Consider the following 17,054-nt stretch of genomic DNA (forward strand, 5'->3'; position numbering starts at 1 on the left):
TCTGGATTTCACAACTGGAAGGTTATTTGTAAACTCAGTAAGAGGAGTTTCAGTGGAAGGCTTGGAGCAGAAGCTAGATAGCTGCGGGTTGAGGAGTAGATGGAAAAAGTAGTGCTCTTCTGATGCAAAGGGGAAGAAAACAACTCCACGAGCCTTTTTTTTTTTTCATTTATAAAATAGATACAATAATGCCTTGCATAATAGTTGTGGGAATTAAAGAAGAATGTACACAGAGCACATTAGCATAGTACAGGAATCCAGTAGGGATTCACAAATGGTTTACCAACCATTTGTTACATTAATAATATTAACAATAAATAAATTAGGGACTTATTTGCTCTTTGCTGGCTGCACATCTTTCAATTTGGCCTCTGGACCAACAAAGAAAGGCTTTTAGTTGAAGGGATCTACTAGAAAGCAGTAGTTTAAAAGCATGGGCTCTGGAGCCAGATTGCCTAGGTTGGCATTCAGGCTATGCCACTTACTGTGTTTCTTTAGACAAGTCATTTAAACTACCTGCCTTAGTGTTCTCATCTGTAAACTGGGAACAATTATAATAATACCTAACTCAAGGCTATTGTGAGGACTAAATGAGATGGTACACTTAGAACAGGCTCTGGCACAAAGTAAGTGTACAGTAAATATTGGCTGTATATCTTTTTACTAAACCATAGTCATGAACACTTGGTGTATATTCTCCTTGATCTCAGCCCAATGGCTAAATCTGTGCCTTGACCTCTGGTCACTAGCTGCTTGTACACAATATCTCACTGCTCCCCTAGTGTCTGAGCATGTCTTGCCTTGCCTTTAGGTCTGGGGACCTAATTTGGAGTGCTTCATACATGGCCTCAATACCTGTCCCCAGTCCTACCTCTGTTCTCCCAGTATTGGCCTCCTGATTCCTTTCTCCTAAATAAAGCCATTTCTGTTCAGTTCCAGCATATCAAAAGTTAACAATATAAGCCAGTGTGTATTGGGTATCTACTATCAGCCAGGAATTGTCCTAAAGGCTTTCCACACATTATATACATTTTCATATATTGTACAACAGACTTGCAAGGTAAGATTTGATTCTTCACTTTGCAGATGAGGGCACAGAACTCAGGTAAATACACTTAACTGTAGATCACAGAGCTAGTCAGGAATGGAAACAGGAATTCTAACTAAGGTCTGCCTAAGTCCAAGTTCTTTTCACTCACCTTAACTGCCTCCTAGTTAGAACCAAAGGAATGCTCACAGTGCGTCAGAAGGGCTCAGAGGAGTGATCCAAGAGATTAGCAAAAAGACTCTAAAGTTCTCGGTAATGTAAAAATAGAATAAAAAGAGATTAGCAAAGACATTAGAGAATAGGCAGCCCTCAATATGGGCTTCCAAGGATGTACCTATCTAGATTTGGGTAGGAGAGGGAGAGATGCATTCACTGCTCAGCATTCCAACTGGAAGAATGACACGAGCAAGGCCAAGGATGGAAAGGTTGAGGGGAATACCGACTGAATTAGAGGATGAAAAGGAAAGGGTAAGTAAACAGAAAAAATGGAAAAAAGAATAAGACTCCTTTAGCTATGCTATGGATGAGGAAGGAGAGTTGTTCACCAAGCCTTGAGATCTTAAGATGGATAGTTCTATCTGGGCATGAGTCCCTGTCAAGACGACTCTGCCCAGCACTGCCATGCTCTGACAAGGCAGAAGGGCCTTGCCAATCCTTTACAAGCCAGTGCAAGTATGTCCTGGCTCAGAACACTTCAAGGGGCACTGAGAGGAATGTCATCTATCAGAGCTTTTCAATGACAGTTCTTCCAAGCCTGAGTCATGACCCAACAAGAAACTCAGACCATCCGCCTCTGTCTGGGTCATATATCATCGCATGAGGATTTCTGAAAGGCTGTGCTTCTCCTGCTAGCCCCTATCCTTGCCTGAACATCTCCAATTCTAACTTTGCCTTTCTCTTCTAACTCTGGGGTACTTTTTCTATACCACCTCATCAACTGGTTGTGATCACTTGTCTATGCAACATGCCTAAACCAAACTATCCTGTCTCCTGTTGCCTGCACTTCTGGTTAATTTCCAGTGCTTTCCACAGAGTTGGAGGATCATCCATATCTGCAGATGAATTGCTGGAAGAATGGAGCTATTAATATTTCTTATCATAAGCAGTGGGGTTTAGAAATAAGACTTTTTTCCCCATTACACTGTCTGCCACTTAAATCTGATATTTAAGTATGGAAGAAAAAGCAAGCAGATAAAAGGGCTTTATGGAGAGGTAAAGAGAGGAAGTGGGGTGGGATGGGAAGTTTGATGGCCACAGAGAAGACTCCTAAGCTCTATGTGCCCTGTAGGGCCAGGACTAGAATGAAACAAGGGAAGCAACTAGGGTGCAAAATTTGAGTGGTGCAAAATTCACTCTTAGGGTTGTGCAAGTCCAGAATAGGCCCTGGTGTCCTGGCATGGACTACATGCTCAATTACTCCATTCCAGTAACCTCCCTTGTCCTAATTAGCACAGAATAATTCCTTCTCTTTGCACCAAGATTCCTAAATATCTATGTCCTGTGTATTTAGCACATCTGACATTTAGTTGTAACTATCTCAATATTTTTTTCTTTCTAGAAGTAACAGGGAATCAAAACAGTAAAATTCCTCGTCTTAGACTGTTCTAACTCCTCTTTCCACCAAGTTTACTGCAGGTGTCATTTCTACACAATTTCGAGCTCCGATTCTCAGGGCTCCTGCATCCTCTTTTAATTTCCTCTAGACATGCTTCAGTTGTTCAACTCCTCTCTAATGTTTATCATCTGGTCATCAGAAACTTAACCTTCCTTGATCTCCGTTGTTTTCTTAGGGAAAAAATTCCTCAAAGCAAACAAACACACAAAAAACACTTAAGTCTGCCAAACTGTCCTCTTTCTGTAGTTATAACTGATTTTTTTCTATGTGACATTCCCCCAGACAACTCCTCTTAAGATGGAGAATCAGGGTTTATTTAGAATAGGCCTTTGTAGTTAAGTGTTCAACATTTAAATAAAACAACAAATACCATTTTAGTCAATTTTAAAATTTGAAAACCAGAAGTAATGCTCTATAATTGAAGATCTACATAATTTTCAAATGATTTTGGTTGCTGTATTTCATTCAATCTCTAGTTAATCCTAGTCATCTGTGATTGTATTACGTGGACCACACAATATTGCTCAAAGATCAATTTTACCAAAGACCACTTTTGATCATCCTATATAAATTAACACCCTCACCCTTACTCTCCAACCACCTCAATTGCTCTATTTTTAATTCAGAACTCTTCTCCATTAGGCATCACATCACTAAAATACAAGTTTCTGAAAACTTGGTCCATTTTCTTCACTATTATATCACTAGAACAGCCTGAGCAATCAAACATGTGAAGTGGTTTGGCTGGATGGATAGATGAATAATTACCTCCAAAAGCTAAACACACAGACACACAATCATATATATATATTAATAGATATAACACTTCATATATATTTTTTTCCTCTTGACACCAGATTATCATATACTCTGACAAAATCAGTATTAGTTCTCTACAATGTCACCCTTGTCTAGAAAATATATCAAAACAAGTTTGTTTGAAACATATGAAAAAATGCTCAACATCTCTAATCATCAGGGAAATGCAAATCAAAACCACAATGAGATATCACTTATCTCCAGTGAGAATGGCCTTTATCAAAAAGTCCCAAAACAATTAAATGTTGGCCTGGATGTGGAGAGATAGGAGCACTCATACATTGCTGGTGGGACTGCAAACTAGTGCAATCTCTGTGGAAAGCAATACAGAGATACCTCAATGAGACACAAGTAGAACTACCATTTGATCCAGCAATCCCATTACTGGGCATCTACCCAAAAGAACAAAAGACATTCTACAAAAAAGGCATCTGCACTCGAATGTTTATAGCAGTACAATTCACAATTGCAAAGATGTGGAAACAACCCAAGTGACCAATATATGAGTGGATTAATAAAATGTGGTATGTTTATACCATGGAGTACTATACAGCTATAAGAAACAATGATGATATAGCACCTTTTGTATTCTCCTGGATAGAGCTGGAACCCATTCTACTAAGTGAAGTATCCTAAGAATGGAAAAATAAGCACCACATGTACTCACCAGCAAATTGGTATTAACTGATCAACACCTAAGTGGACATATAGGAATAACATTTATCGGGTGTCAGGCAGGTGGGGGCGGGAAGGGAATCTACATACATAAAGAGTGAGATGTGCACTACCTGGGGGATGGACATGCTTGAAGCTCTGACTCAGGTGGGCAAGGGCAACATATGTAACCTAAACATTTGTAGCCCTGTAATTTGCTGAAATAAAAAAAAAAAAACAAAAAAAAAACCCAAGTTTGTTTGGCATAACTTGCCCTAAAGAAGCCCAGTGTATTCAGGGATTACTAATTTCTTTCATAAGTGCTCAAAAAACATCAATGCTTAGCCTAAAATAGACAACATTAAGAGTTTCATTCTGGAATACACCTTTTTGTCTCCAAAGGCTATCTGCAAAGTTTCTCCATAGAGTCTAAGATATAAATTATCTGTGTCTAGAAATGTATTTAAAGCAATTAAATACCTTAACTACCTTAGATGTCTACTTAAAACTACCAGGAAACATTCTCAAGGACACTTTGGTTTGAAACATTTACCTTGTAAACACAGCTAATGATAACTAAAACAACTCCTCCTGTTCTTCAAAACCAGCGAGCCCAATTTAGGTTCTATTCATTAAACAAGTCCCAGCAAACTGTATTCTTTCAGATCAAAAGAGCACTTCATTAGTATACTAGAAATACCTCAGTCACTTGGGTTAGGTCATGTGACAGCAAGAAATTGGGGTGTGGCACATGCATATTATGCTGGTCTGTCAAGTGTTTAAAAGACAACAAAGTTGAGTCACATAAACTTGCTAAATACCAACAGACCCAGCTTATCAGAAGAAAGTAGCAAGCCAATGCTTCTAATAATGGTTTTCCCCAGAACCAGTAATTTAGCATTTAGCTGTTCAGAACATAAAATGAGGATATCATTTACCCTATATTAAATGTCCTTTAAGGAAAAAGTGACAAACAGTTGTGAAGCCATTTGGAAAGAGATGTATATAAATGTAAGATTATAAAAGACCCTCTTTATCTTCTAGCAAAATATTTAAATGGAAAAGTTAAACTACACTGTAATGCTATACTCCTTATTGATTTGGACAATGTATCTGAGGTGTTTCTGAAAAATAAAAATTTCCAGATTCCAAGCCAAAAACTCTCCATGTTACAGGAAAAACAGGGATCAGCAGTAAACTAGGGGGACGAGGGTTGGGAGTATGAAACTCCACTATACAAATTAGGTCATTTTCTTTTTAAGACAGAAAAGTAAAAAAGTTTATTTTATCCTTCTTGGGGAGAGGGAGGGATGAAGAGAGAGAGAGAAAAGGAGAGGGGGAAGAGAGCAGGGAAATGGCATGGCATCCCAGAGAAAGAGAAGGGAGATGCCAGCCACAAATTAGGTCCTTCTTGTCATACCCAACTAAATCAGATTCAAGGGGCAAGGAGGAAAAACACTTGAACAAAGTACCCACTCCAAGAACAAAATTTTCCACAAGCCCTGCCTGTTTTTTAGTAAAAACAGCCTGCCATAACCTTAAGATCAGTTTTACCTAGTGGTTGCTAAAATCACCTACCACAGTCACACACCCATCAGAGCTTGCCAGTTCCCAGAAGCTTCTCTAGTGCCAATAAGCTTCCTTTCAAAACATACGTAATTTGGGGGCATGGGTTGGGGGGAAACAGGGCATTGCTCTGTTGTCTAGGCGAGAGTGCAGTGGCATCATCATAGCTCACTGCAACCTCAGACTTTTGGGCTCAAATGATCCTCATGCCTCAGCCTCCCGAGTACCTGGGACTACAGGTGCATGCCACCATACCCAGCTAATTTTTCTATTTTTTTATAGAGAGGAGGGTCTATGTTGCCCAGGCTGGACTCTATCTAATGAAACTCCCAATCTTCTCTTTGTTCTTCAGACATACCAGAGACCACCCCAGTCTGTGTAGATGTCCCAAATTGCAATTCTTCCTTCCCAGATAAAATGTTTTAAATCTAGAGATTCGTCTATTTTCATTTGACAGGAGACTTCATTACATTGACTTTGTTCACCATGTACATTGCTGAAAATAAGGGGACCATCACACTAGATCCCAGCTGATTGCTGACTTGTAAGAATTCAACTCGTGTTGTTAGCTTCTCATTTAAAAAGAGAAACTAGAAATCTGAATTTTATGTAAAATCCTAATTTTTAAAAGTTGGCAATTTTTTAAAGCACTGTGTGGATTGAACAGTATTCCTGTATAAGGCCACTGTGTTTGGATGTTCCCTCAACAAGGCACCCAGCCAAGAAGAGGGAGTGAAATTCAGACTTCTAGACAAGAAGGGGCTAGGCCTGTCTGCAGAAAAAGGTGCCTTTTTCCTAATTCTCAAAAAGGTACTCATAGATGGTGGCAATCCAGCTTCTTTGCAACCTCCAGATTAGATAAAGCATTACAGCTGGAGATAATTTACATGACATGTATTTACAAGGATGACCTTATTCTAACAATCCAAGTTGCTCATCTGCTAGGCCATTTTATTTTTCTAGAAATGGAAATAGATTGCACTTAGCCTTCCTATTTTGTTTAGTGACATATCTGTGAAACAGTCTTTAATAGTGGAAGGTGCATGTGTTAACTGTATGTAGTAATATATGAGTAATAGACATGTGTGAATATGGCTGCATTCTGCTGAATCCTAAGAATTTATGACCAAATAAGGGATACAGCAGCAACAGCTTTCTGTTACTGAGCTTCCATAATGTTCTAAAAAACCTTCCAAGACTTTGGAGAAATTATTTGTAGAAGTGGGTTAGGCAGGGTCATCTGTGTTACATGCATTTAAGCTTGATAGCTAAGCATCTCCTCACATGTGGAAGTAATGTAATACTGCTCTTCCTAGGATCCTCCTGTAATACTGCTCTTCCCAAGATCCTCCTAGTTTCAAAAAAAACCCTACAGGTGGCAATGTGTCAAGATACAGAAACCAGGCTGGGATTAAGGAGACCTGATTTCTAATATTAGTACAAATACTGCTACTACCTAACTAAATATATGTTTTCTAGGGTTGTTTCCATTAAGAAAATTATTTCAAGTAAAATTCATGCTTATAAAAACAGTCATCAGTGTAAGGATGGGGTTAAGACTTTTTAAGAATTGATAAAATGGTGAAGTACAAAATAGTTTCCAGCAAGGTTTTCATCCCGTAACAGCACACAATAGGTATTATTGGCACACATTAAAGTATTGGCACACATAATATTGTAACTATTCAAACTCTATAACTACAATAAACCTTATTAGGGCACAGAAATCTGTATTCTGCTTCCAATGCTAGTCCATTCCTACTTTCTCTCAAAGTTCTGCTATATATCAGCTCAGTGGGGTTTGCTATAATGGTTCATGTCTGTGATGCAAAGTATTAATTGCTCCTTTTTTTTACAAACATTTTTTTCATAAGAAAGACTGGAGGGAAAAAACCGCAGAGAGAGAGAGAACAAAAAGAAAACATTATCAAATGTATGTTAAAAATTAAGGAAAGATGTTTACTATCTAGTCATTCTACAACCACTTTAAAATTATTTTTCTCAATTTATATTTATGTGATTTCACAGCAAAAAAAGCATGACTTTTATTTCCATTAAATTTACCCACTTATAATTACTTTAATAAACAAATGAGCATTGAGTTAGAAAGATAATGGAATATGAACTAAAAAGGCTTTAAAAGTAGATGTAATGAAGATGAAAATTTGTATGATGTATTAATTTTATTTGCTGACTTCTGTTGGTTATTGGGAGAAGCCAGGACTGCCACCAAGTGGCAACATAAGTCTTTAAATGATTTTAAGATTTAAATAATAAAAAAATTAAAATGAAGTAAAAAAATTTCATAAATTATACAATTTCAATTTTACCATCAATTCTGTTGTATTAAATGTTTATAACACTACAAAGAATGAAAAGATTCATATAGGCAGCATTATGGAAAATTTTGAAACTACCATATGACTTCCTACTGTTTACTAAGTTATGTGATTTTAATAAGTATTCTCAATTAAAGTGTTGATGGTTACTTTGCTTAAATTGCCAGAATTAACAACATGGAAAAAAATACAACTGGTATTCTTCTGTGGCCTACAGAAGTAGATCCAATACTTCACAGTAGCCTCTCATCCATATACCCAAATTCCTACCTGGTAAACAAAAAAATATGTTTTAAAAATAATATAATTTTCTCTAACCATATCCTTTCATACTCCTCAAGTACAAATCAATTTTAGTGCCCCAGTCAACAAAACTCAAAAGTTGAAATGAGGAAATGAAAATAGGCAATATTATTCCTGATAATTTCTGATGTTCAGGGAGGAAAAAAACCCAAGTATCTCAGTGCCTCCTATTTCCCCCAAACTTGGCCATAACTTATTTCACACAGGCATAAAATAAATATAACAAATCCTAATACAAGATGCTTTGGTAAAATAATACTAGGGGATAAAAAGTAACATTGGAGTATGCATTTACAGTTTGAAAAGCTAAATATCTCTGACATTGCTTTGGTCTCTTTAATAAAAGCATCAAAAAAATTCTTAAGAATTTAGTGATTTTGTTTCCAACAGTTGTAAATTAAAATTGTACATGATAAAAAAATTGTACAAGATGTTTTCTAACTTGGTTTTGCTATAAATTGAAGATAATGAATGAATTAAAAAAATGGCTGATACAACATACTTGGTATTTACAATGGCTTGTGACAAATATAATACTTGAAAATAATTTCTAATTTTCCATTTATTATTGCTATTTAGTCACAGAAAAAATTAATACTCTCCAAGAAATTTATTTTAGCATATGTCATATATAGATATGATTTTATATGAAGAGAAATCATCACAGAAGAAATAGGGTACCTTTACAAGGAAATAAAGGAAAGGCAATAAAGGAATTCTTCAATATAAAGACTTCATTATTTGATTCTTTTTCCAAAATACAAAACCTTAACATTAGAAGCAAAGAGAAAAAGTGGCAAAGAAGAAAACAATAAAACAGAAGATCAAGGATAAGGAATTGTTCTATGTAGATGCATTGCATACATAGTATTTATATATATATATATATATGTGGGCTGAATTATAATAAAAATACTTATGTATTATAGTCAATTCTCAGAGTTAGAAATAGCAATTTCCAATCATGCATGATTGGACTACCATTTTCTCAGTCTTCAATTACATGACAAGTTAAAGCTACGTAGCAGTCACTTCTGGTCATCAGTATCATGACAAATGCTTGACAAGATATAATTTTTCTCCTTGTTCACTTGTAAATATTGGTGCCTTTTTGTAATGTTCTACAAGTTCTTCCATGGTGCTGAATTTACGCTGCCCAATGCAGTAGACAGTCTCTTTTAGCTGGACTTTAAAATGCTTGTTTTTCCCTTGTGCTTTTAGTGATACTGAGAAATCGTTTGGCTAAAAGAGAAAAAAACACATATAGTAAACATAGTGAAAGCCATCTATGAGCATTTTTACATAAAAATAATAATAGTTAAAACTTGAACATTTACTAAGTACAAGACATCATGCTAAATTATTTACATAGATTATCTCCTTTACTCTTCAAAACAAATCTTTTTACAGATGAGAAAACTGAGGCTCAGAGAAGCTAACCTGCCCAATTATCAACTATTTAGTTAACAACAGAGCCAGGATTCTAACCTGTGTAGTCAAAAATCTCTTAACATCGATGGCTTCCATGCCATATGCCCACAACAAATCCCTTAGTTTAATATTTAAATCACAAGATCTATCTTCTGTCTAGTCAAGCTACTGGAGAAACACATGAGAAAATCTAAGACATTCACCGCTTTTCAATTTATAGCTAACAACAGCTGTCTTAGGGTTAACACTCTGAATTCCCAAAAATGAAGGTCATATAAATGAGAAGTAATTTAACTCTAATGAGAGACCACAAACTCAAATGCCTACAAGGGACAAAAGAGTAATGCAACCAAGTGTCAGGGTGGAAAAGCGGACGGGCAGAGGGAATGACAGTGTATGGCCAATCTAAAGGAAGTAGACACTTCTCAGCTGTGATAGTTGCCTTGCAGAACAGGGGCTCAATGCTGGCACGTCTTCCAACTTTAAATGGGAAGTCTAAAGTCTGAATTTTTATAATAAATCTACCAATATTTAAATATTGGCAATGAATTTGAATATTTCAAAAACCACTGTAAAGGTCAAACAAAATATGCCTTTTTGAGACCTCTACCTTAAAAATTATATTGCTAAAAATAATAGTATACTGTATTTTGGGGGGGGGGGTGTTTTTTGATAGGATCTTGCTCTGTTGCCCATGATGGAGTACAGTGGCATGATCACAGCTCATTGTAAACTTGATCTCCTGGGCTCAAGCAATCCTTCTGCCTCAGCCTCCAGAATAGCTGGGACTACAGGCACCAACAACCATACCCGGCTAATTTTTTATAGTTATTTTTTGTAGAGACAGAGTCTTGCTATGTTGCCCAGGCTGGTCTTGAATTCCTGGCCTCAAGTGATTTTCCCACCTCGGACTCCCAAAGACTGGGATTACAGGTGTGACCTACCACACCTGGATTTGTATGCTTGTTACTCACAAGAAAATACATATTATTCTGCACTTAAGCTACGCTTTTTAATTGGGTGGGTTTTTTTCCTCTAGGGCGATGAATGGGAGTGTTTGTTTTTTCAATTTAACACTCTTCTAAACAGCCTCTATTAACCCCTAAATCCTCTTTTTATACAATTACTCCCAATGTTTCAAACAGTGGGCCAGACTAGGCATTAACAGAAGATGGATTCCACCACTCTTCCCTACTATCAACCACTTGTTCTACTGAGGAGCTAGGTATAGGCCTTATTTTCCTGAACTTCATACCAGGAAGTTCAATTAATCTTCCTCTGTCTCTGTCTCTCTCCCTCTTGCTCTCACACATTTTCTTCTTTCTTTCACCCTTTTGCACATTACACATTCACTTTTATACAACTACATTCACACAAAGTCAACATTAATTATGATTTGATAAGTGAAAAAGTAGTGATATCCTTTATCAAGGAAAAAGAAAAGCCACTTTTAAGAAAGTAAGTGTGACCAAATTCTAATATCCTAAACAGTACCCCAAATCACATAATTATATTTATAATTTAATTTTTAGGGTTTTATCATTTTATTGTTTACTAGTGGTACAATTTACCTTTTATTTCAAATGCATTTCAAACATAGAAAGTGTTAAAAATAGATTTTTGAGGTACATAATAAAAGTGTAGTCTAACTTCCAAACAACCAATTTATGAAGAAACTTAATATTAATTAATTCAGGGATTTACTATGTGATACAGATCACAGTGATTATCTTCTTATACACTACATCCAAGAGCAATTTAAGAAATGTTTCCCAGTTTAATCTACTGTATTATTATTATACTTTCAACGAAGAAGCCAATGTTCAATTTTCTCCATTTTTCAATTTTATGCAACAGAAAATATTTCAAGAATGCAAAAACAACAGAACTAGACAAGACTAAATAATCTAGCATAGTATTACTGCTACAGCTTTTATTCAAAATAGATACAATTGGAAAGAACACTGACTTTAGCTTCTGAACATTTATGCTTATGTCCCAGCTTATACCCTAGTTGAACTTTAGGGAAGCCACTTAACCTCTCTAATCCTCTGTTTCTTTTTTTAATACCCAGAACTATTTGCATTTACCTCTGAAACTCAACTTACCGAAGATTCACTATCACGAATGAGGAAATCCCCCTCATGCCCTCTTTCATTTAATGCCATTTCTGCTTGATGCCTGGTGACTTTGCCATAATACCAAGGATTGCCAGCAAACTTCCCAGTGAGTGATGGCCTAATGTAATCACACTGTGGAGGTGATGGTTCCATACTTGAGGTTAATGGATTATTCTGCATAATGGTAACATAGTTTTTTGGCACCAGACCAACCATTCCATTGATCTTCCTGCATTTCCACCACTCTGGGTCATTTTCAGGTTTTTCAATAACATCCATTACATCTCCTTTCTCAAAATTAAGTTCTTCATCATTGGATGAGCTGAATGGGTAAAGAGCCTGTACCACATGCAACACTTGCCCAGTATTTAGGTTATTGACAACTGCTGCTAATTTCTCCGACAGAGAACCCACATGGTCACCCAAAGGACTGTCACCTTCTTCAGTTACATAGTTTGAAGGGAACCACCCAACTTGTCCATTGTAGCTACCCCGCCACCACCCATCACTGCATTTCTCCATGACGATCACCTTCGTCCCTTTTATCAATGATAATTCATCCTCCCTCTCAGCCATGTAGTTAAATTTCACATAAGCAGGCATGTTGAGGTCATAGAGACGTTCCCCTGGGTCAACAAAACTATCATCAGCTGGAGATGCAGAATCTGGTACACTAGGTTTTCTTTTCACCTTTCCAATACCTGTTTAAATAAAAAGGGGTAACAAGAAGAGAATATAAAATGATTATCAAAAATCCCAATTTATTCAGTAATTAACAAAGCATCTTCAACTCTGTGTAGTTTTTGTTAAGCCTTTAAATTTAGATAACAAATTCCTATGGGGTACAATCATGTTTTTGGAAATGAGATACAAATTCTTTTCATACCAAATGAAGATTTAATTTCAGTTATTATATGACAGTTCATCTTGTCTTTTCTCTTGTCAAAGTGAAATAACTACATAAAGTTGTTCTAAATCAATGTATTTTCTGTTAAATGTGAATATAGATTATTTCTCATAGCTACAACCAAAGATGCAAAGGCCATATACCAAATCCATATTTCTCTTGTTTTATTAACCTAGACTCTACAATTAGCTGTACAGAAATAAGATAGTAACTTAAATTAGAACTTGATATGCAATACAAAATTGTAGTTACATCTAAGTAATCTTCCCATTTGTTTTAGTTCCTAGCTCTATTTACCTCATATTTATTTTGAAACAATATATTAAATATATATAATTTACTTGTTTGTCCCCCCCCCCCAGTTCCCTCATTCACATGTAACCTTTACAAGGACAGGGATTTTTGTTTACTTTGTTCACTTGTACAGTGCTTAGTACACAATAAATGCTCAATATATATTTGTTGAAAGAAATGAGAAAAATCACCAAATGGTATTATCAACACAAATGCATGCTACATCAACTTCAGTCAGGCATTGCCACTGCTGCTCATTTCTTTGCACGTGATTTTGTGCTCTGCTTTACCTAGAAAGCTGAGGTTTTCCTAGGTAGAATTTCTCAAATTCCTTCTCAGTCTCAAAACTCTTTCTCACTACCTTCACTCTCTTTCTTCACCCAAATTTCCAAATCCTGACTTTTCTGCATTCTTAATATCATCTTCCTGATCTTTTGGAACTCTTTGCCATCCTTGTTTCCCTCCTATCCAGTCCCTTTAATTGTCTGAATCTCTTCTCCCAAATAAAGTTACTTTAACTCTGTTACTCCTTTTAATACATTAACTGCCATGAGAGTTGTATTTAACTCAGGTTAGTTTTGAGCCCAGGACCTTGTGAAGCATATGTAACTCACACATCTCTTCAACTTGGGAGCCATGAGAAGTTATTTTTCAAGTTGCATATAACTCATGCACAGAAAACAATAAAAGTACAAATATTTTATTAAATTAGAAAGTATCATTTTGTTTTCGAAGTTTTTATTCGATTTTCATAAAACACCATGGCCCCAAGGAAAAAACATTTTTTTCTAATTGTAGCAGTCAATGTGTTAAACTGTACCATTCTCTATAAAGTTGTCTTCCCCTTTTCCCTCAACTTTTTCACCACTCATTCACACTCCTAACTTTATAATCTGATTCTCTATCTCTACCATTCTACCAAAACTACTCAATTAAAACCATTCTGATGAAAACTGTGTTATCTCCTTACTGCCAAATCAGTACCATTCAGTTCTCAGCCTTCTCAAATTCTCTATGCAGCTAACAAGGTCACACATCACTCTCTCCATTATGTGTTATCCCTCTTTGAGTTCCCAGAGTCTCTTGTTTTCCCTCCTGACTTATTTATATGTTTTTGTATGCCTCCCTTTGGCCTCCTCTAACCCTTGTTGTTATAAATTGCATTGTACTTGCTAATTTGCCTTTCTTAATATGAGAGTGAACTTCTTCAGGGAAGAAAATTAGATCTTATTCCCTCATATCTCCAGTACTCAGCAGTACCCACGTTAGTAATATGAACAAAGTGAATGGTTGCTGAATGAGTAAGTGAATGATTTCTTAGTTGAAAGTATTTTCCGAGATGCCATATTTGACCATCCCTTCTAGTATTAAGAAAATTATATACTTTAATTTTCTATAACTTCTGCTTAGGTTCCCAGATCTCTTTGTAGCTCTAAGATCTTCCTGGAATCAAGTACTACAATTCCAATTGTCACTTGACATTCAAAGATTGTGCCACTGATGTGGAAAATGTCGGGTGCCAGGTCACGGCTGATTGCTGCCTCCCCGTAGTTCTGCATCTCCGGGGGCCAGTGCTGCGCGTGGCCAGTTAGAGGCACGCTGCTAGGGCTGGCCCCGCAGTGCCCAGACGCCCTGGACACCTGCGTGCCGGAATGCCCCAGGTCCTTGTGCCACGGCCTGTTTCCGGCCACACTCCTTGCGTGATCCTGATTGGGTAATTTTTGAATCCCACTGTTTTTGGTTGGATGTTAAGGCTTGTTGTTGATTGGATGTTAAAGCCTGTTGCTGATTGGATGTTAAAGCTTGTAGTTGACTGGATGCTTCTTGAGCCCTACCAAGGGTATAAAAGCAGGGGCAAAAGGGCAGGAAGGGGAGAATATTGGGAGAACATCGGAAGACATGAAGAGAGCTGTAACACTAGGTGTGTCTGCTGTAGAAGAATAAAGGCTGTTCTCCGACTCTTCATGTGTCGCTCGGTTTTTTCCCTGGTCAAATGAATAAGAGCTGTAACAAGAGCTGTAACACTAGCTGTACACACTGCCACAACACCATCAGCACCTCAAACCCAACACCCATGTCCAAATAAAAATAATCTCTCCTATATGCATAAATAAACTTTTTCTCTTCCAATTTTCTTACTTCTGGGTAATGATATATACATTCTGAAAAATATCTACAGCAGGGGTAACATCACCAAAAATGGCAGAGTAGGGAACTCTAGGGCTTCATTCCCCCAAAAAGGCAATTAACAAGACCACAAATACTGTCAATTTTTGCATAACTATGAAATCTAGTAAAAAATGTACAAAATCTAGGGCAAGGCTTGGTGAAGAAAGAAATTGCTGCTTTGTAGTAAAGAGAGTGCTGTGGCATCTTAAGTTGCCTGTCTATAGTCCCCTACATTCCAAGTCAGTGGTGGCTTGTGAGGACAGCAACCTGAACTCCTAATGCCAGAGGGAGCAATACACACCTTATTCTTAAGGAATTGGGATTGCACGTTTCAAGTTGTCTGGAGGACAGCAACCTGAACTCCTAATGCCAGAGGGAGCAATACACACCTTATTCTTAAGGAATTGGGATTGCACGTTTCAAGTTGTCTGGCTGCAAAGGCTTCACTTCACCTGACTTGGAGCATTCCCAGGCCTAGGGAGTATTCTTAGGTGGCTTTTGCCAAAATCGTTTAATTGATGCAGCAGCCTGGGGCAAGGGACAATCATTGGGACAAGCTACAGACAGATGGAAAAGGCTGGGCAGAAAAGGGATAGGAAAGGATATATGTGGGGTAATGAGGGCTTTTAAAAGCTCCTGTGTGTACCAGAAAATCAAGAAGACCAAACACATGGGCCAGGGCTGAACCAATGCTTAGAAAAGGCCCAGCAAAGTCCTGAGAAGACCCTAAGCTTTCACCTCTGGCTGACCTTCAGCCTCTGAGCAAACAAAACACGAAGGCTAAGGCTTGGCTAAGCGGTAAAAGAGTACCCAAACACAGAGCCAATCTATAAAAATGTGGAGAGTACTTTTTCTTTGTCTTTTGACTCCAGGTATTTTCAAAAAACTGTCAAAACACTAGCTAACTTCTAAGCAAATAGAACACAGACTTCAGTGGCCACACCTGACTAAGGAAATAGACCTTACAAAAACAGTTTAGAAAAATCACAGAACAAGCAAACAATAAACACTCTGATATAGTCTGGATATTTGTCCCCTCCAAATCTCACGTTGAAATTTGATCCCCAGTGTTGGAAGTGGGGCCTAAAGAGAGGTGTTTGGGTCATGGGGACAGATCCCTCATAAATGGCTCAGTGCAGTCCTTGCAGTAATGATTACTTTGTCAAGTTCTTGCTCTATTAGTTCCCATAAGAACTGATTGTTAAAAACAGCGTGGACAAGAGATAGAAATAAAGGTATCCAAATTGGGAAAGAGGAGGTCAAACTATTGCTTTTTGCTGACAATATGATCTTATATCTAGAAAACCCCAAAGACTCCACCAAGACACTCCTGGAATTGATAAATGAATTCAGCAAAGTCAAAGGTTACAAAATTGATGTACACAAGTCAGTAGCATTCCTATATACACCAATAACAGTCAAGCTGAGAGTCAAATCAAAGACCCGATATCATTCACAACAGCTACAAAGAAAATACCTACAAATATACTTAACCAAGGAGGTAAATGATCTCTACAAAAAGAACTACAAATCACTGAGGAAAGAAACTGCTGACGATTTTCTTAAGCCTTAAGAAAAAAAATGGAAAATATATCATGCTCATGGATCAATAGAATCAATTTTGTTAAAATGGCCATGCTAGCCAAAACAATTTACAGATTCAATGCAATCCCCATCAAAATACCAATATCATCTTTCACAGATCTAAAAAAATAGTTCTATGCTTCATTTGGAACCAGAAAAGAGCCAGAATAGCCAACACAATCTTAAGCAAAAAGAATAAATCTGG

At 37.1% G+C, this 17,054-nt stretch overlaps 1 protein-coding gene across 4 annotated transcripts in view; it reads right to left on the minus strand.

The window, feature by feature from the left end:
• Positions 1–3,489: 3,489 nt before the first annotated feature.
• NCK1 (NCK adaptor protein 1) overlaps positions 3,490–17,054 on the minus strand; it is a 93,061-nt gene continuing 79,496 nt past the window's right edge. For all 4 annotated transcript variants that reach the window (XM_076005259.1, XM_076005250.1, XM_076005260.1 and 1 more), the window contains 2 exons: positions 11,884–12,596; positions 3,490–9,586 (listed from right to left, as the gene is read on the minus strand). In XM_076005259.1, the coding sequence (XP_075861374.1) occupies positions 9,392–9,586; positions 11,884–12,596 (908 nt within the window). In that variant the 3' untranslated portion in view covers positions 3,490–9,391. The remainder of the gene's footprint in view (positions 9,587–11,883; positions 12,597–17,054) is intronic.

The sequence above is a fragment of the Microcebus murinus genome, chromosome 1 (genome assembly GCF_040939455.1).
Source record: "Microcebus murinus isolate Inina chromosome 1, M.murinus_Inina_mat1.0, whole genome shotgun sequence".
NCBI classification, from domain to species: Eukaryota; Metazoa; Chordata; class Mammalia; order Primates; family Cheirogaleidae; genus Microcebus; species Microcebus murinus.